The sequence below is a fragment of the Psammomys obesus genome, unplaced genomic scaffold (genome assembly GCF_907164565.1).
Source record: "Psammomys obesus unplaced genomic scaffold, mPsaObe1.curated_primary_1811, whole genome shotgun sequence".
NCBI lineage: Eukaryota > Metazoa > Chordata > Mammalia > Rodentia > Muridae > Psammomys > Psammomys obesus.
The window spans coordinates 888212-909857 of NW_026594263.1; the positions used below are offsets into that span (position 1 = coordinate 888212).

General features: G+C 37.5%; 1 protein-coding gene across 2 annotated transcripts in view; it reads right to left on the minus strand.

Annotated features, from left to right (window-relative positions):
• The window catches only part of Rbm41 (RNA binding motif protein 41), a 60174-nt gene extending 38558 nt beyond the window's left edge, over positions 1-21616 (minus strand). For both annotated transcript variants that reach the window (XM_055618382.1, XM_055618381.1), the window contains exons 1-4: positions 21569-21616; positions 16934-17050; positions 15895-16087; positions 14926-15130 (exon numbers count right to left, since the gene is read on the minus strand). In XM_055618382.1, coding sequence (XP_055474357.1) covers positions 14926-15130; positions 15895-16087; positions 16934-17050; positions 21569-21576 — 523 coding nt within the window. In that variant the 5' untranslated portion in view covers positions 21577-21616. The remainder of the gene's footprint in view (positions 1-14925; positions 15131-15894; positions 16088-16933; positions 17051-21568) is intronic.
• Positions 21617-21646: the final 30 nt, after the last annotated feature.

The following is a 21646-nucleotide window of genomic DNA, read 5'->3' on the forward strand; positions in this document are numbered from 1 at the left end:
TCTGAAAGACTCTACCTAGCAATATATCAAAGCAGATGCTGAGACTTATAACCAATCCTTGGGCAGAGGGCAGGGAATCATATGAAAGAAGGGGGAGTTAGTAAGACCTAGAGAGGACGGGAGTACCACAAGGATCAAATATATCTGGGCACAGGAGTCTTTTCTGAGACTGAATCTCCAACCAAGGACCATACATGGAGATAACCTAGAACCCCTGCTCAGATGTAGCCCATGGCAGCTCAGACTCCAAGTGGGTACCCTAGTAAGGGGAACAGGGACTGTTTCTAACATGAATTCAATGGCTGGCTCTTTGACGTCTCCACCCCCGAGGGAGGAGCAGCCTTGCTTGGCAAACAGAGGAGGACCCTGCAGCCAGTCCTGAAGATACCTGATAATCTAGGGTCAGATGGAAGGGGAGAAGCACCTCCCCTATCAGTGGACTTAGAGAGGGGCAGGGAGGAGATGAGGGAGGGAGGGTGGGATTGGGAGGGAATGAAGGAAGGCGTTACTGCTGGGATACAAAGTTAATAAACTGTAACTAATAAAAAAATAAAAATTAAAAACAGAATCCCTTATCTCTGAATGAAGTGGGAAGAAAGGGAGAATGAGAAACCAAAAGTTAGCAGGATGTGGGAGGAAGAAGCAGAAGAAAGTTCTTGCTGCTTTGAAGTTGAACAGAATGCTATCTGTTAAATGTAATAATAGAGTATTATAGGAAAAAGGAATGAATATCTGCAACAGTCCTCATAAGGAATGAAATGAAGGTCTGACTAGGGAGAGAGAGAGAGAGAGAAAGGGTAAGAGAGGGCTTTAGATGGCACCAGAGAAGGAACTTTGAGAAGTACTAATGTATGGAACTAGAAAAGATCATCCTGAGTGAGACATCCCTGAAGCAGAAAGACACACATAGTATATACTCACTTATAAGTGGCTATTAGTCATATACTATGGAATAAACATACTAAAATCTGTACACCCAAAGAAGCTAAGCAACAAGGAAGAATCTAGAGAAAAGGCTCAAACCTCATTCAGAAAGGCAAACAGGAGAAACATCGGAAGTGGAAAAAGACAGGGAACAGGACAGGAGCGTTCCACAGAAGGCCTCTGAAAGACTCTACGAATCAGGGTATCAAAGTAGATACAGGGACTCAGCCAAACTTTGGGCAGAGTGCAGGGAATCTTTTGGAAGGGGAACTAGAAAGACCTGGAGGAGCTAGGAGCTCCACAAGGAGACCAACAGAGGCAAAAATTCTGGACCCAGGGGAGCCTGCAGAGACTGATGACCCCCTGCTCATATGTAGCCCATGGGCAGCTCAGTCTTCAATGTGGGTTTTCTAGTAAGGGGAGCAGTGCCAGTCTCTAGCATAAACTTGTTTGCTTATTCTGGTGAGGCGGCCTTACTAGGCCACAGAAAAAGAGGATCCAGCCAGTCGTAATGAATCCTGACAGGCTAGGGTCAGATAGTAGGGGAGGAGGACCTCCCTTTCAGTGGACCTAGGGGACGGACATAGTGGGACAAGAAGAGGGGAGGGTAGGACAAGGAGGAGATGCGGGAGGGAGCTATAGCTGAGATACAAACTGAGTAATTTGTAATGAAGAAGAACTAATGAATGAAAAGTCACATGATTTTTCTCCAGTAGAGCTTGGAAGCAATGCTCAAGGAAGACATCTGTCCAAGGAGGCATGATATACAGACAAGAAAGCAAAGAGAATGATTCCCTAAGGTTGAAGCTGAATGAGACTAGGCAAGAAAAGGAACCAGGCAAGAGATGAGAGATTACAAATAAAAAGATAAGAACTGAAGATATGGTATGGTCTAAGAGAACTCTGAGAGCTGGTAAGGTTAAAAAAAAAAAAAAAGGAATGGCAGCTGGCCATGGTGGTGCATGCCAAAATCTCAACACTTGAGAGGCTGAGATCAGTTGACTGCCAAAAGTTCAAGGCCAGCCTGGGCTACACAGCAAGTACCAGGCCTGTTAACATTGCACGGCAGGACTCTGTCTCAAAACAACAACAACAACAAAAATTAACAACAAAAAATATGGTCAAAGAGCATATGTAAATTTCTTAAGTATACTTCTAGAAATAACATATTATGATTTTCCATGAAATTTTAAATGATATTTCATAATTCAAGGGAGAGTTTGTCTCAAGAGCTGGAGATACAGCTCAGTGGCAGAGCCCTTGCCTGGTATACAAGAAGGTAGAAGTTCAATCTCCCGTTACTGCAAAGGAAAGGAAAGGTTGTTTCAAGATATGGTCTTTAGAAATCATGTACAAAAGTGCTGTGACCAAAGTATCATTGATTTTTCTGGAGATGGCATATTTAAGGGACAGCATAACTAATTAATAGCCGTTATTTGGGGAAAGTTATTTATTTTCTTCAAAAGCTCAATTTTGTTACCTGTACAATATGTATAATAGAGTTATATCTTATAGGGCTATTACCAGAATTAAATGCATCAGTTTGAAAACAAAAAGTATTTAGCACAATGATTGGCATAAATAAGCCTTCAAAAAGTATCAGCTGTTAGGAGTTCTCTTTCTAGGTAAGATGAAATAAACACCCCTTCACTCTGTCTATCTCATGAAGTAGAGTTAAAAACATATCTTGTCTAACCCACAAAGTAGAGTAAGAAAACTTGGCAAGAATGTATGGTCCATTTGAAGATTGTGCTAATAAACAGTAACCGCCAGTTAACTGGTTAAAGGCCTGGATACTAAACTCAGAACTCATTAAATTGCTGAAAATAACAAGAAAGCCAGAATAAGCAGCTTAATCCCAGTACTTGGAAGGTAGAGACAAGAAGATCAGATGTTCAATATTATCTTTGGCTAATACAGTAAGCTCATGGCCATCCTGAACTGCATGAGACCCATATCAAATACAACAAGGAAATAAACAGAAATAAAAAAGTTAAAATATTATATTTGTGGTAAATTTATTTTCTACAATGGTGTCAAGACAATTTAATGTGAAATGGCAGCCTTTTCATATGCAATGCCAACTGTACATAATATGTGTGTGTGATGAATGCGAATGTCTATTATATGCCAAAGTAACTCAAAATGGTTCGTAGACTTAAATGTATGAGCTGGAACTGTAGTCTTTTAGAACACAGGAAAAAACTGATATGACCCTGAGTTAAAAAGAAATATTCATCATAGCACCAAAAACAGAAGTCCTAAAAAGCAATAGCTTACATGTCATCAAAATCACACACTTCAGAGCTTTGAACTATGCCATTAAAACAATCTCAGCAAAAACAGCACAGTAGGAACCCTTGAAAGATCTCTTCTAAAAATGACAATAAAAAAATGTCAGAACTAAGTCTTAGAATTCTAAAAAATAGTCAGTCTTATGACAACCTGGGGGAAGATTTCTTAGAAAGAATAGCTGGATCTCTGCAAGAATAATGAGTTTTTAGTGCTTTAATCTGTCCTACTTCCATCCTAACTCTTATTTTGGTGGGTAACATTGTGATATGAAATCAAAGAGAGAGAAGAGAGAGACAGAGACAGACAGAAGAAACCTAAATACTAAAACCTAGCAGAAAAGTAGCTACAGGGCCACCAGTAGAGGGTAAAGAATGAGACAGCAACCTTTTGGAAGTACTATTCCCAGAGCTGTCACATACTTGACCCATCTGGTGGCTTTCAGGAAATTCAAGGGACACTGTCTTTACATGAGCAAACTCAAAGCTCAGAAAGAGCTTTTATTCTAGGAACTTTTGGCAAAAATGTTCATATGAAATTGCTGAATTTCACAAATATTTGAGTAGGTAGAAAACAGTTGGAGAAAATGCAGGTTAATAAAAAAGCTTAAAAAGGCGAAATCAAGGGAATGAAGCTCTAAAACCATCTAGCATTATGTGTAGGACTACACAACCATACATGTATATAGCCTATCCACAGACTTAGGTTTCTGCATGCTCAGGAAAGTCCTGAAAAAGCCACGTGGTGTCACTTTTGAGCAACATGATGCTTTGTGCAAACAAGAAATGAAAGGTGAGATTGCAAAGTACACGGGTGAGGGCTGATGATGTTTTCAGCACGCACACAAAATCCCTCAAGAAACACTGAAAGAATACTACTTCTAGACACCAGAAAAGTAGAGAGCACCATCTATTACATGAATCATTTATATAAAATGTCCCAAATAGGCAAATCCATAGGGATGGATATTTTCTCAGTGGCTGCCAAGGATGGGAGTATAAATAAGAACTAATAGCGTCTCTGAGGTGATAGAAATATCCTAAAACTAGGTTGTTGTTATGGTTGATGAATTCTATAAACTTACAACAAATCACTGAATCGTGCACTTAAGGAATGAGTTTTATGGTATGCAGTAAATGCTAACTCAATAAAGTAGGAAAAAAATGACCCAACTCCATGCTATACAAGCTTACTCTTTCCCAAGTATAATAACATAAATAGGATAGAGACAAAATAATGGCAAGAAAGCTAGAGTGAAAAAGCTCTAAAAAAAAAATCTGTGTCCAAAAAGCAAAAAGAACATTGGCAAAAAAAAAAAAAAGTCAAAATTTTGGAGGAAAATTAAATGCTTGCAATAAAACATGGAGCACTGTTTTAAGAAAAAGTAAGATTAGTATGGTTTGTAGCATTCCAAGTTTCCATAATCCCACCTTTCTCTCCAGCTTCAAAATCTTAAAAAAAAAAAAAAAAAAAAAAAAACTTTACTGCCATTATAGAAGCTGTAACCAAGAAAGGTAGAATAGTTCTAGAGCATTAAGAAAAAACAAACAAACAATAACACAATAACAAAAAACAAAAAAACCATCCTCTGAGAATCTGTACTATTTCATGTGCTGGCACCTCATGGGAAAGCTACATTCTGAGGACTACTCTTTGATCTGACTGATATCCCACACTGTAAGAACAGTTCATCTCTAGGGCATTTGTCAAAATTAATCAGTGGGATTTATATACAGTACATCTGCTTGAGAAGGAATTAACAGTTGAGACTAAAAAGGAGCCAACACAACGATCCTGCACAGGATGAAAACAGTCAACATTCCACTATGGGGGAGCATGGGAACCTAAGCCCTGACCCCGAGCTGAGGATTATTGTTGTTAAAGGCTGTTAGTGGAGCAAAAGTCACTTTTCTTAAAGAGTACACTGCCTATGCTCTAGTGGACAGTTCTCTACCCATGCACATTAGACTCAATGAGGTTATAAAGAAGAAAAAAAAAGAGGGCATGTAGATGGGTAAGACGTGGGAGAGGATTAAAGGAAGGATAGGAAGGGAGGGAGTGAGGGGCAGGCATGATCAAAATATTCTGACTACATGTATGAATTTCTCAAAGAATATATGTTAAAAATTTAGAAACTTAAAACAGAAAATCAAAGTTTGAAATATCCACATGTGTTCCCAAGGATCTGAAAGGCAATAAACTTAAATGCAAAGCTGTGTGTATACACAGGACATCTGGGATCTGATAAGACCCTAATATATCACTTTGGACTGACACTAGGGCTTAGAATGAGTAGAATGTGACGTCAAAGGCAGAGTTGTAAAGTATTTGGGTTTTGAAGAATGTTCCAAGCTATATCCACATGAACCCTTGAGCACGTGATGATAAGACATTCTGGTTTAAGACATTTAAGGAAACTCTCTTCAATCATTAGAAGATTATTTTGCTAAGGAAGCAGAGAGAAGACATAATTTTTAGAATTAAGTACAAAGGAAAATTACTAAATAATGGCACCAACAAATCCATGGTGTAGTGGTGATGGTGGATTGGTTTTTCAGAATAACCATGTTTTACTGTTTAAAATCTCTAATTTTCAACAAAAATACAACATATTACAAAGAAAGCAAAAAGTATGGTCCATGCACAAGAAAAGTCAATAAGAAGTATTTTAGGCTAACTAGGCAAAAATTTAAAACAGTTATTCTAAGTTCCTTAAACAACTGAAGGGAAAAAAAATCAAACTATCTGATAAAGTAGAAACTAAAAATAAGCAGAGGAAATGAAAATAAAGACCCTAGTAGAAACTTTGGAGTTGTACATAGAGTAACTGACATGAACCCTTCACTAAGAACTTAACAGAACTCATACAAACACTGAGATAACTCCACTATCTATTCATAGGACAATAATCCAGTCTTGAAAAAAAAAAAGAGCAAGGAAAAAGTAACAGCCTCAGAGGAGAAAGCAAATGATTAACCCTCTCAGATAGCACATACAGATCACAGGAGTCCCAAAATGGAGCAAAAAACAAAAAACCCACATTTTTTAGAAGCAATGGCAATTTACCCTGCCTACAAGATGTGCAGGGCAAAAGTAAAACAGGGATTGGGGGAATGTCCAACAAATGCCTGGCCCAACCTGAGAACTACCCTGTGGGAGACAGTTAACTCCTGAAACTATTAACGATACTCTGCTGTGCTTGCAGACAGGAGTCTAGCATAGCTGTCCTCTGAGTGGCTCCACCTAGCAGCTAATGAAAACAGATGATAAGACTCACAGCCAAACATTTGGCAGAGAGCAGGGAGCCTGTAGAAGAGTGGGGGAATGGATAGAAGGACCACTAGGGGACGGGAGCCCTACAAGTCCAACAGAGCCAACTAACTAGGACCCAGAGGGGCCTGTGGAGACTGAAGCATGAACCAAAGACCATGCATGGACAGGACCCAGGCCCCCTACACAGATGTAGCTGATGGGTCGCTCTATCATCACATAGGTTCCCTAGTTAGAAGAATGGGGGATGACTTTGAAATGGACTGTTACCTGCTTTTCAATCACTTTCCCCTTTCAGGGCCACTTTGCCAGGCCACAGGGGAAGAAGATGTGCTCAGGTCTGATGCAACTTGATGTGCTGGGGTGGGTGAGGAGTAGAGGAGGGGGTTAAAGGGAACTGGGAGAGAGGATGAGACTGGAAGGAAAGGAGGGAGGTGGTTATGACCTAGATGTAAAGTGAATAAATAAACAAAAAAAAAATAAAAAAATAAGCCACGACATCTGTGTGTGATGGTACATGCCTTTAATCCCAGAATTTGGGAGGCAGAGGCAGGCAAATCTCTGAGGTTGAGGCCAGCCTGGTCTACAGAGTGAGTTCCTGGACAGCCAGGGCTACACAGAGAAATCCTGTCTCAAAAGACAAACAAAGAAGAAGGAGAAGACGGAGGAGAAGAAGGACAAGAAGAAGGAGAAGCAGCAGAAGCAGCAGCAGCAACGGCTAGTAAAATCTCCAAACTGATGAACAACATTAATCTACACATTGATAAAGCTCAACAGGGGCTGTAGAGATGGTTCAGAGGTTAGGAGCACTGACTGCTCTTCTAGAGATCCTAAGTTCATTTCCCAATAAGCACACGGTGGCTCTCAACCATCTGTAATTAGATCTGGTGCCCTCTTCTGGCATGCAGGTATACATACAGAAAGAACATTGTATTCATAAATATAAATAAATCTTCAAAAGATCAACAGAATCAAAGTAGAATAAATTCAAAGACACACACACACACACACACACACACACACACACACATATATATATATATATATATATATATATATATATATATATATATATACACACACATACATCCAAACTGTCAAAGCGGAATGCAGAGTTAGTATTTTTTGTGTGTACATGTGCACTTGTAAATGTATGGGTTTATGGAGGGCTACTCATGTATTACAGAGGTTTGTATATACACATAAGTGACCATGCATGTATAGACACAGGACAACCTCATTGTTGTTCCATAGGAGCCATCCACTTTGCTTTTGAGACAGGATCTCTTATTGGCTTGCAGCTTCTCAGGCAGGCTAGGCCAGCTAGGCAGTAAGGCTCAGGGATCCAGCTATCTTTGCATTTTCAGACCCAGGATTAATGCTGAGCTTTCTTTTTATGTGGGTTCTGGGGTTTGAGCTCAAGTTCTCACGATTACATGACAAACACTGTACTGACTATCTCTTTAGCCCAAGAATGAATATTTAAAACAGCAGCTCAAGAGAAGAGACACATTGTGGAAAGAGGTGCAAGTAAAATTAACAAAGGACTTAACAAAAATCACAGAGGCCAGAGGCACTAAGATGTCAGATTCAATGTGCTGAAAAAAGAAAAGGTTGTGAACCAAAAGTTTTCACCCATCAGAATTTCAGAGAAGAGGATAAAAAGAACTAGTAAAGTAACAGTGGGATGATTATATCTAAAATATAATATATTCATATAAGAAAATGTCACAATGAATTCATTATTTTGCATAACTAACATATGCTAATACAGTGTTTTATAAAAATTATAATTAACAACTGTTGAAAAAATTTTCAGATAAGACATTCATTATCAGAAGACCTGCCTTAAAAGAAAAAAAAATCATTTAGGCTAAAAAGGAATGAACAGTGCATAGTAACTCACATGCACAGAGAGAAAAAGCACTCAGAAAGTTGACTACATGGGTAAATGTAAAACATGGTGTAAGTATCTTTTCCTTTGTAATTCTTCTTCTTCCTCTCTGATATAGTTACAAAACTGCTATTGCGCTTGAAAATCTATACAAATATAATCTGTATGATAATGCTTAAAGTAAAGCGAGAACAAAAATTTTAGATATGATTAAAATTTAGTTGTCATTAATATTAACTATTTTGACTAATATAAGATGTTAATTGTAATCCTTAAGATAAGTAGGAAAGGAATAAAAGATACACACAAACACACACACTGTGGATGGGAGGGAAATCATCAAGTTAATTAAAATGACAGACTAGACAAAACTAATTCCATAAATTAATGAACAAAATAATAAATGTAAATACTATCTTATCTACATAACCTAATACTTTAAAATAAGCAAACTGAAAACCTCAAAAGACATGAGAAGCTACACCCATAAAGTTTCAATAATATGATTGCTTAAACAAGACCTGCATGATAAAACTACCAGCCGACATGCCAACACTTGCAACACTAAATGGATCGAGCAGGATTTTTATGTAAACAAACACAGACAGACATACACGCACACCAATTAACATGTTTGTAAATGAATGCTGTGCAACACTAAATATACTGAGCAAGTTTTATATATGAACAAACATACAAACACCCAAACACACACAGACACAGAGTCATGAATTTGAGAAGGAATGGGATTTGGTTGTTGTTTTTGGCTTCCTTATTCAAGACAGAGTTTCTCTGTTTTCTTGGCTGTCCTAGACTCGCTTTGTAGACCAGACTGGCCTTGAACTCTCAGAAATCTTCCTGCCTCTGGTTCTCTCAGTGCTGGAAATATAGGCAAGAGCCACCATGCCTGGCAGAATTTAGTTTTGATCCACTCATTATCTAGTAACATGATGTATTTTTTGCATATTTATAAATTTCCTGTCTTATTGATACTAACTTTCTATTTTTATTTCATTTTAAATAAAAGGGCTGAGTGTTACTTTTTCTTCTTTTGGTGACAAAATTTCAGTTTTTCACTAATATAATATTAAGTATTCACACATAAATATAGCAAAATAAATTATGAAAAACATATAAAGGTAACATAGTAGGGGAGAAGATATTCCTTTGTACAGCTAGTGCTCAAGCATTCATACACAAGAAAAGTCAATCTCTTTCTAGATCTCATGTATAAAAATATCACGTCAAAATGGAATACAGGTGTACACACACACAAAAAAAGTATAATTACAAAACCACAAGAAGAAAAGACTGGAAAAAGTCTTTGACATCACCTGGTATTAGAAAGAGTTCTTAATTCTTATATTCTTATAAAGGTGTATGTCCATACATACACCTTTGGACCATTGGACATACAACATGCATGTATGTCCATAAAAGAAACAAGTGATAAACTGGATAAGAGTTCAGAACATTTTCTCTGAGGTGGAAGACCTATACATTGAAAGCTAGAAAACATAGTTAAAAGAACTAAAAAATAAAAAACACACAAATAGCATTTAAGAACTCATGGTCATTTAGAAGACTTGATACCATTAAAGAATGGACACACTAGCCAAAGGTCTCTTCAGATTCAATTCACTCCAAAATGTCAACCAAAATGTCAACAACCTAGTTTTGTAGAAATAAAATATTCTACTCTAAAATTCACATGAAATCTCAAGGAACCACCAAAATCACCAAGACAATGTGAAAAATGCCATAAGTATTATATATTATTACTTCCTGATTGCAAATCTTAACTACAAAAAAGCGTTCTCCATGCCATGTATGGAGACACACAATTTTAATCCCAGCACTTGGGAGGAAAAGGCAGGTGGATATCTGTGAGTTTAAAGCCAGCCAGGTCTATAGAGTGAGTTCCAGGACAGCCATGGCTATGTAAAGAGACCCTGTCTCAACGTAACCAAAACAGCATGCTATTGGTAAAAAGCCAGACACATATACCATAAAAGAGCCTGGAAATAAACTCTCATCCATATGATAAATGACCTCTGGACAGAACAGAAAGATTCAGTGCAGAAAGAACAGTCTTGAAAAATTGCCCTGTGAAAACTGAATAGCAACTAGTGTACTATGACCTATGTACTATGAACCTTAACTCATGCTATATGCAAAAATTAACTCAAAATGGATCAAAGACCTAAACAACAACAACAACATAAACCATAACAGCTTACAAGGTAACAGAGGAAATGCTTCCTGATTATTTGGCAATGATCTCTTATATATGCTAATAAAATCATAGATAAGGAGAAAAAAACAGCTGGGTGGTAGTGGCTCAAACCTTTAATTCCAGGACTCAGGAAGCAGATGCAGGTGGATCTCTCAGAGTTCAAGGCCAAGCTGTGTAAGAGTGAGTTCCAGAACAGCCAGGGCTACACAGAGAAACCCTGTTTCAAACAAACAAACAAACAAACAAAACAAAAAAGGAATAAAAATGAGAAAATGCTGTGCATTAAAGGATAGTATAAAAAATAAATAGGTATATAACAAGAGAAAATAGGTACAAATCATGTACCTGAGAAGTGATTAATATCTAGACACTTGAATAGATATCTATTCATAAAATAGTCAAATAGTATATGAAAAAATACACAGCAGCATTAGGTAGGAAAATGCAAATCAAAATTATAATAAGTCATGACTTTTAAAGTAGCAATTATCTAAAAAGAGAAAGCCCCCAAAATAACATGTGTTCCTGAGTATTTAGAGAAACTAGAACTTTTGTGCATTGCTGGTAGGAATGCAAAATGGCAGTCTATATGAAGATCAGTAGGGTGGTGCATCAAAAAAGTAACCATAGAGTTATTATAGGATCCAGCAATTCTACTTCTATATATGTATTGAAAGAACTAAAAGCAGATATCAAACATTTGTGCACCAATGTTCATATCAGTATTACCTACAATATATATAAAATGGAAATACTTGAAGTGTCCTCTGATGAATGAATTGATCAAAAAAGCAGTATGTATATACAATGAAATATTATGCAGCCTTTAAAAAGGAATGGAATTTTGACACATGCTACAATGTGAATTAGCAACGAAGACATTTAGGCTAAAGTAAAATAACCCAATCATAAAGGAAAAATATTGCACAATTCTATTTATGTGAGATACATAGAGTAGTCAAATTCACAAAAAGTAGAATGGAAGCTGCTAGAAGGCAGGGGTTGTGAGGTAAGATAAAGTAGCTTTTAATGTGTATAACTTTAGAAGCTCTGGAGCTGGACAGTGGTAATAGTTACAGAACTATCTGAATATACTTAACGCCACAGAAGTGATTACTTAAAAATAATTATAATAGTAAATTTTATGTTATGTATATTTAAGCACAATTAAAAACATACTTCAAAGGAATGAAATGACAAGCTCCAGACTGTGAAAAAATATTTGTAAAGCACACATCTGACAGACGACCATGTTTAGCATATATAAAGGAATCTCAAAATTCATTATGAAGGAAAAACAACCCAATGATAAAATGACAAAGATGTGAAAAGAAACTTTAACAAACAAATATAATGATGGCAAAAAAGCAAATGGAGAGATGCTCAGCATCATTAGCCATTAAGAAAAGGCACATTAAAACAACAGGGAGGCATCACTTCACACCTATCAGGACAATCACAATAAATACTGACAATACCGAATACTGACAAAGATGTAGAGCAAGTGAACTTTCATACACCATTGGTGGGAATGCAAAATGGTACAGCCACTCTGGAAGATGGTTTGGCAGTTTCAGATAAAGTTAAATGTGCACTTACCATATGACCCAGTAATCCCACTTCTAGATATTTACCTTAGAAAAATAAAAACTTATGTTCACACAAAAACCTACACAAGAATGTTAACAGCAATATCATTCATATAAAGACCATAACCTGGAAAACCCAAATCCACTGCAATATGTAAATAGATATGGAATATTCATACAATGAAATGAAACTCCACAAAAATGAATGAGTTATTGATATTAACAACTTGGATGAGTCTCAAAAGCATTATGCTGATTGAAAGAAGCTAGCCTCACAATGTCACACACTGCATGATTCTATTTACATGACAGTCTCTAAAAGATAAAGCAGAAATAATGGAGAGAAGTGATTGCCAGGAACTCGGGCGAGCAATGGGAGTGACTCTAAAGGGGATAGAATGAGGAGAGCTTGTCTGAGTGATGGAGTTGTTCCCTCTCTTGATTGTGGTAGTGGATACATGAAATCTACATGATTTACAATTCACAGAATTGTACACCAGGAAAGGCCCCATGCAATTTTAATACAAGTTCAATTCAAAATAAAATGCTAGTTTTGATATAATTATCATCATTATCAACAGTTACACTGATTAATGGTATTCAGAATTATTTGTGCAATGGGATCTAAAATTCAGCAAGGTCAATGTACGTCTGGCACAATAAAACTATAGAAGTAAAAACAAAAATAAATGTAAAATCTTGACAACTTCTACTAACTCCTCTCTTTAATATTTCTTATCAGGAAAATATGTTCTTTCTGGATCATTTCCTACAAACATTGTCGTATAGTGAATATGGAAATAAATAAGTGCTCAACTTAGAAGCCTGGAACCCTAGTTTACATTCCTAAATCTAACACTGTAAGAAAACTCTCAACTTGCCTTTTGTGCCTAATTTTATCTTCCTCTTCATTGAGGTCATGTACTTGTTTGCACTTGTCTTTGTGGTATGCTGTGAAGGTTTAAAGCAAGGAGTTTCAAAGAGAGGAAACACAACAGAGACTCACACACTCCCACCCCCCACCCCAATCCCAGGCACCACTCTGATTTCCAGGTATTACCTCATTTAATCCTCCTAACAACGCCATACCACAGCTACTATGGATAGTCTCATTTCACAGAGGAAGCAACTAAAGCATAGAGATTAGGTAACATGAGCACCACTTCACAGCTAGTAAGTTGGGGAGCCAGACTTTTCCCAGGCAGGCTGCTTCCAGAGTCTATGCTCACATTCAGTATGCCATAATGCCTCTTTACAGAAAGCTGCTCAATTGTTCCTTCCATCCTTCACCACAGCTCGGCCACCTGTATATATCTTTAACACACCATTCAATCCCTCATGCAACTTTAACATAGAATTGAAACAGAGATGAGTCCTAGCTCCATAGACTCACTTCTGACTTCTCAGCTTCACTGCTTCATTTCTGCATCAGTATCAACATATGCTAATCCCACCATTCTCACAAATTCAACATGTTCAAATGAAAACACACCATCCTTCTTCAAAATAGTCCCCTAAAGAGTTAATTTTACCAACTGTTAAGTCACATGGCCTTTCTGACTTATCTTGCCATATTCCTCTTCACTTCATTCTTAGTCAATGATCCTTCACTCTCAGTCAATAGGTTTTATCAAGTATTCCTTTGACATATCACATACAACTAATTCCATCTCTCAATTCCACTGATGTCATTCCAGTCTAGATATTGATAACTCAGTGACTTTAATGCCATTCTCTTTCCTTTCTCTGAGTTCCTTTCTTGACCACCACATTAATTATTTCCAAATACAGTTTTTATCATCTTACTATATTCAAATGTATTAACTCAAAAAACTAACACCATATACCTTTGCATCATCTAACAAAGAAGAGGCAAAAATTCTGAGCTACCTTTTCAAGCTGATCTCTTAAACTGCACCCAATTAACAGTGCTCACACCAATTACTGCAACTGAAATGCTATTTCCCCTCTTGTCTAATAGATAAGCTTAAAAGCATATTTAAATCTTACCTCTTCTGAGAGGCCTTCTTCAGTCATACCACTAAAACTCTGAACTTCTGTGGCACCAAGAGCCACTATATCTAATATTACTTCTACAGAGTATACATGGGCATCTCCAAGCTGACTAGTACAGGGCTAGAAACCATTTCATAAACCCTTTCTGTGTGCTTTCAACCATGCAGAATGAATTCTTTATGGTTAAGACACATATTGTTTATGTATATATTTTGCACTATTTTACAGTTCAGTCTAAAGATTCATCATAATCTAGCTTTATTTCCCTTTCGTGTATCAGATGTCATTTCTTGCCATAACCTGTTTCACTGCCACACAGACGACCTCACTGTTCCCTACATATACCAGGTCTTTCATCACGTGGCTCCTATCCACTCACTAGCTGTAATGTTCTTTTCCCTTTACATTAAAAATATGCCAGTTGCCCTGTCAAGATAATACAAATGTCAACTTCCAACTCCCACAACTAGATTTGGATGTTCTGTGTTCTATGCCACCTTGGCATTTGATTAAACTCTCCATAGCAACACTTTCCATGTTACCATGCAAGTAACTATATACAAATTTGTGTCTCTCTCATGAGACTATATATTTCTCAATAGTAGTGATATCTTGTCTTTTACTAATTCCCCATATCTAATGCCCTGATGTTAAAATCTTTCTTTCAATTAAAGAACAGTTCAGAGTCAGTGAGGATCCCATACCTTGGTAATAAAGAGCCTTAAGGAAGGAGTGACGATCAGTCCCCTGAAATAAGGATTTTTCGATTTCCATTTCTCTTCGGGTCAGTTGTTTGCTCTTTGAAAACCTCTGTGGCAGGCAAAGGATACGCTGGCGCTCTGAGATCCTTTCTTCAATATCTTGAAGCCGTTTCTGTATTGCTTCGGGAGTTGCCCTTAGCTTTATCCTCTGAAAACAGGGAAATAAGATGCTTTATATCAAAAAGGACACAGCACTAAAGTGAATCCGAGGCCTCACATAAGAAAAAAGATGAGAAAGGCCCAGAAAATGGAAGTGTTTGTGGAAGTTTTAATTAAAGGTAAGCCAGCATCTTATCTTTAGCCAATGTTTCTACAGGAAAAACTAAAGATGATTCAGACGCAACACTCAGTTTCAAAAAACTCAAAACATAAAGGATTTCAATGACAAAATGAAACAATCACTATGTAGGGGAGTTCAGCTGTGCCCTCTTGCAAAATATCATCCTAAAGCTGGTTGATGGTTTACAAACCCCAGCATAGAGGCAGAATTGGGCATAAGATTTATCTTCTGAGTATCCTACCACTCCCTATCAACTGGAAATAATATATGTGATCTGGGAGAGGGCTAGAGTATACAGAGGCCACAGAACACTAGCGAGGGGCTTGTGGCTATGGGAAGGCCCTCATCAGTGTTGGGTAAGTCTTTTCAGGCATAGCTTGTTGAGCGAGTCATGCCCACACCCTTATCGGTACCCCTTAACCTAAGCTCTGTGAGGAAACTCAATAAACTCATTGGTTTCCCTGAGTGAATTTTGGCAGAACTGTGCCATAGTTTGTTGGTTTGTTGTTGGGATCCTGGGAGACAGGGTAGATGTTGCTCTAAGTCTCTCTTAGGGAAGAGATTTTATCAACACAGGCACAAATACACATATATGAAAATAAATTTGTAAGAAAACAGCTCTTTTTTTTTACCTTTTCACCTGAAACATGGCCTTTCCAGATCAATATTTCTGTTTCACTGAGCCCTAGTTCCCTGAGAGAAGCAGTTTCCTGGTCTTTTTCATGTAGTGTCTGGAACTCGGACAAAGTCATTGTCCCAGCTGCTTCCTTCCCAAAGGGCTTGTACATAGTACCAGGGGCAAAACTCTCTTTCTTAGAGACACATCTGCAAAACACAGAAGAAGAGAGTAAGAACAACTTGTGGTTACAAGTCACAGTAATGGGGTCTCCTATTATAACAGGTCAAATGAAGCTCATAGGCAAAGTCTCTCTCACATTCTATTGCCAGGAAGCACCATGGAACCAAAACGGAATTCCACCAACAGCCCCCAAACATCCAGGACTAATAAATGACTAAATTAAAAGAGGTTTACTGAGTACCTGCTATGTATTAGATGCTGCGTTTTATACTAAGAGTTAACAGTAAAAAAAAAAAAAAAAAAATCAAGGGGCTAGAAAGATGGTGCAACAATTAAGAGCTCTTACTGATTTTGCAGGGGACTTAAGCCAGTTCCCAGCACCCACAGGGCAACTCACAATCACCTGAAACTCCAGTACCAGGAGATCCAAAACCCTCTGGCCTCTGCAGACACTGGCACATATGTGGGTCACATAAATTAACGTTCTCTCTCTCTCTCTCTCACACACACACACACACACATAGACACTCATGGACAAAATAGTCTTCTATAAAAATATCAAAAGAGGTACCACTTATATAAAAAATAGTAGAAAGGAAGCAACTAATTAGGAAATAACCATACAGAATTATAAACGTCATGTTAGAGGATATGCAAGATGCTTAGTAGGACACAGTAAAAGTACTCAGCTTAGGCTTAGCATGACATAGGAAACTTCCTACAGAAAGATACAATAGCAAAATCTGATTTTGTATAAAAAGGTCTTTCAAAGAAAGTGTTTGTGTGAGAGAGAAGTGCTCTGATCAGGCTTTACGAGGGATGTATAACCTGCAGGTGAGTCTATTATAATCTGTTTTCAAATCAATACTCACTCTTCAATGGAGACAGAGGTATCGAGTTGATGTTGAAGGAGGCTCTTCAGCTGCCTCTCACCTTCTGTTTCCAGTTCCTCCAGGACATGTTCTTCACTTTTCACACAGCTATTTACCCTGGAGTAGATGTAAAACAAACAAATAAACAAAAAAGCAAAGACCACAGGAAAAGCAGACAAGACATATAATCCAAAAATATATTCCTTATCTATATTACCTATTAGTGATCCATTTGTACAAAGACATTTCTTCAACATTCCCCTGCCCTAAGTATTGATAATACAAACATTTACTAAATGCCTATGCATGGAATAGGTATTGTCTTAGTTACTTGTACTGGCTAGTTTTATGTCAAATAACACAAGCCAGAGTCATTTTGGAAGAGGGTACCTGAATTAAGGGAATGCTCTCAAAAACTGGCCTATGGACAAGTGTATGGTGAACTTTCTTGCTTGATAATTGATATGGGAGGGCCACACTCACTGTGCATGGTGCTACCCTTGGGCTGGTAGTCCTAAGTTCTATTAAGAAAAGCAGGCTACACAATCCATGAGAAGCAAGCCAGTAAGCAGCACCCTTCATGGCCTATGCATTAGATCCTTGCTTCCAAGCTCCTGCCCAGTTTGAGTTCCTGTCCTGACTTCCCTCAGTGATGGTCTGTAACCTGACAGTGTAAGCTAGAATAAACCCTTTCATCCCCAAGTTGCTTTTGGTCATGGCAGTTTCTCACAGCAATAGAAAACTTAACTAAGATACTACTTGTGGAAGTTTTAGATATTCAAGGCATAGTTTTGATCAAGGAATTTGTAATATATTTAGGAAGAGGTCTATACACTTGTGCTGTGTGCATGTGCCTACAAAGAGAAAGAATCTGAATAAATAATAATAGAGAAACATGTTCAAATTAGTAAAAGTTTGCAGAAGAAAGGGGCAAACTGGAGCGCAAGTGGCAAAAAAAAAGACTTCAGAAAGTTTTTCTTAAACTGGTATTTGAAAGTGTGGGTGGGGCAAACAAATGGAGAGGTGGGAAATCAAATATAAAGAGACAGAACACATACTGCGGGACAACTGGAACCTCTATTTAGATGTACTCTTAAATACATGAAGTAAGGGATTCTAGACCAGACCCGATCACACAGGTATTAGAAAGCAAATTATCAGGCCATTAGGTGTCAAAGAGTAAGCAGTATTTTAGGCTATATGGATTAGAAGATAACTAGAATAACTAGTAAGAAAACTACTAAAGCATAAGGCAATGAAGGTGCAGACAAGGCAGTAATAGCAGAAATACATAGGAAGGAACAAATGAGAGCTATCTTTTGGAGGATGATGTTAAGTAAGATAGATAGATAGATAGATAGATAGATAGATAGATAGATAGATAGATAGGTAGATAGGTAGATAGGTAGATAGGTAAATGAAATAACACAAATTTTTCTTTCCTTTTTCTTTTTGGTTATCTGAGGTAGGGTTTCTCTCTGAAGAAACCCTAAACTCACAAAGACCCTTAAACTCAAAAAGATCCACCTGCCTCTGGGTGCTGGTTAAAGGCATGTGCTACCTTCCCCAGCCAATACACAAATTTCAAACTGCTGGTATAGCAAAAATTTCAAACCACTGAAAGAATTTGACAGAATGTTACTACCAAAGTAGGAAAAGAATTCCAGATGGAAGAAATGCCTAGGAAAGTGCCATTAAATACCCACATTGAGTTGACCAACTCTTACAACTCTAAAAGACTGGTGTAAAGTACACTTCCCATACATTGCCTGTGAAGTAACACTAAAAGTGACTAAGAGGCAAGTGAATGATGGCATATTCTTACAGGGTGAACAGTCTGAGCCTGAACATTGAGAAACCTTAAGCCATTTGTGTACATAGATCTGAAGTCCTTAGAGAAGAAATTCTGCAGGATGAGCAGAAAATACGAAGCATGTCAAGTTAACAACTTCCAGACTCCCACTCTACTGTGTAGATACCTGGATCATGTCTATGAGCCAAGATCAAGTACAAAAAAAAAAAAAAGAAAAGAAAAGAAACCCCGCAACCCTTTAACTATCTAATAATAGAGTAGAAAATAAAAACCAACCACAAAAATAAGTGAAATCAATGAGAAAAAAATAAGTATTATATTTCTTACAAAAAAGACTTTGTCTACTGGGGTTTATATAAAGTACAGGAAAAATCCTTCTAATTGTAAGATTCCTATAAAAACCTGGACCTATATTGAAAGATTCTAAAATAACTTTGGAATGAATTTTTTTTACAACCATTTAAGACTCTCCATTATTTAGAATTTGTTGTTAAAAATGAATAAGCATACCCTATACAATGACTTGCTAAACCACTTTCTCATCATGGTATATCACACAAAGGTTCTGAGAATCCAGGCTTCTGATGCATCTCCACCAGAGTGCATGGCTGGCCTTTCTTTACCTTTATGTTACTGTCTTCCTTAATCTTCTGTAGCTCCCAGACATGTTTCCAAGACCTGTCTCTGAAGTCCATGGAGAATAGCTAGTTAAAGTAAGGTTATATATGAGCTATTTAATAATATGCTACATACTTTAAATATTGGTGAAATATATGTAGCAACTATAGTAGAAAATTATGATTTATTTATCTATTTATTTATTTTGTCTAGGAATTAGATTTGGTCTCACAGCCTTTATATTCATGAGTAATTCTCCTAGATTCTCTCACTAAACTTTTTTTGTTTGAATATGTTGGCTATAAATTTGATCTATTTGTGCCTCTTTGTGGTTGTGAAAAGAATGGAGTATTTGGTAAATTTTTTTCAAATTGTAAAACACCACGAAGATATAATTTTCCGTTAACTGGTGTTTTCTGGCCAATGACCCATTAGACATTTTGACCAGTTGTTCTGACAGATTTGACAAGATGAGCTTCAAACAAATGATACATGTCTAAAATGGGCTCCTTTAGGAAATTCTCATTAAATCTTTCTAACTACTGCCATACTGACTGCTAAAACATGAAAGCAAAATCTCTACTTATTGTCACCCTCAAAGTTTTTCATTTCAAATAGAAAAAAAGAAAGAGTCTCCAAAGATACATTATGACATTACTACTGTGCCATGTTGGATTATTGGCATAAATTCATGTTAACAACAAACTGCATTTGGCTAATTATCTCATAGTATACCCTATCAATCTATTACTGCTATTTGCTACATTCAAGGTTTAGTCACAAATGATTTTGAATATTTTAAAGATACAAACTGCTTTTATTGGGAAAACAATAAAAACTCACTATTGTTGAACTGATGGCAGAAAAAATGAATAAGCATATTAGCACACATGAATCTATAGAGAAATGTTGTGTTAAAAAAGCTTGCCACAGAAAAAATAAAGACAATTATGTTCCCATTTATATAAGATTAAAAACAAATGAAACTAGAAATATTTCGTTCAGGGATTAAATTTATATGTGGAAATGTGTTAAGAAACAAAACAGGGGGCTGGAGAGATGGCTCAGTGATTAAGAGCACTGTCTGCTCTTCCAAAGGACCAGGGTTCAATTCTCAGCACCCACATGGCAGCTCACAACTGTCTATACCGCCAATTCCAAGGGATTTGACACCTTCACACTAACGCACATAAAATAAAATTAAATAAATTATTTTAAAAAGGGGGGGCAAGGGAATAATTGGTGCAAAATCCTATAGAGAAGGGGGAGAAGCAATCAGGGAAGAACCAAAGAGGTTTTTCAGCTATGTATGTTAATGTTCTACTGCTTACACTTGTACAGTTGTAGCCTTTATGATTATTCTTTAAGCTATACAATAGATAATTTATTTTTCATCTATGAGGTATGACATCACAGAATAATTAAAATGTTGCTTTCTAATTAAGGCAGAGAAAACTTAAAAACAACAACAGAAAATCTTTAAAAATTCAGGCACTAAGAAAGCAGGAGAAAGCATTCCTCAACATGTAAGTTGTGCAGCACGTTCTAGCGTGAAGATTCTCCTGCAGAGTGAATACAAAACTAAAGTAGAGTGGATCCTTTCTGCAGGATTCCTGTCCTGTCAGTAACTGTGAAGCTCTGGGTCTCAACCGGGGCCATCCCTGGTTAAAAGGGCCACTTACTGCAAAAGCGGTAGGAGAAAATGCCTTAAAGTAATGCCTTTCTTCTCCCAAAACACGTGGCGCCAGTGTTGTGCTCAATTCGAAAAAAAAAAAAAAAACAAAAAACTTATCGTTCTCTAACTTTAGTATCTGAAAACACTACCCTGTGTTGCAGCCCCATTATGTCTTTAAAATCTAGACAATGACCACCCTGAGACCCTCTGTAGGGTGAGTCGTCCCAGGGAGGGCCGGCCAGGAAGGAGCTGGCTTGCCGGTCTCCAAAGAGAGGAATGTGAGAACCCAGGCAGCAACCAAGGGTTCTGGCCCGAGGGAAACATTCCTATGGAAACCGGCCTGGCAGGGGCCCTTCCAGAACTTCACCTAGCAGACTGGTCCGGCCGGCCTTCCTGCCCCCCTTCTCCTTTGTCTTCTCGCTAGAGAAAACCCGCCCTTCGAGAACGTAAAACATCCCAAACAAAAGGAAAAAGCAATTTTCAAAGTATAAGATAAAAGTTGCCACCGGCAACTCGGACATGACCTTACCTTTTCATGTTTCCGCAGGCCCCTATCACTAACTTGGGTAAATAGGCCCCAGACCTCAACTCCCAGAAATCTGTGAGG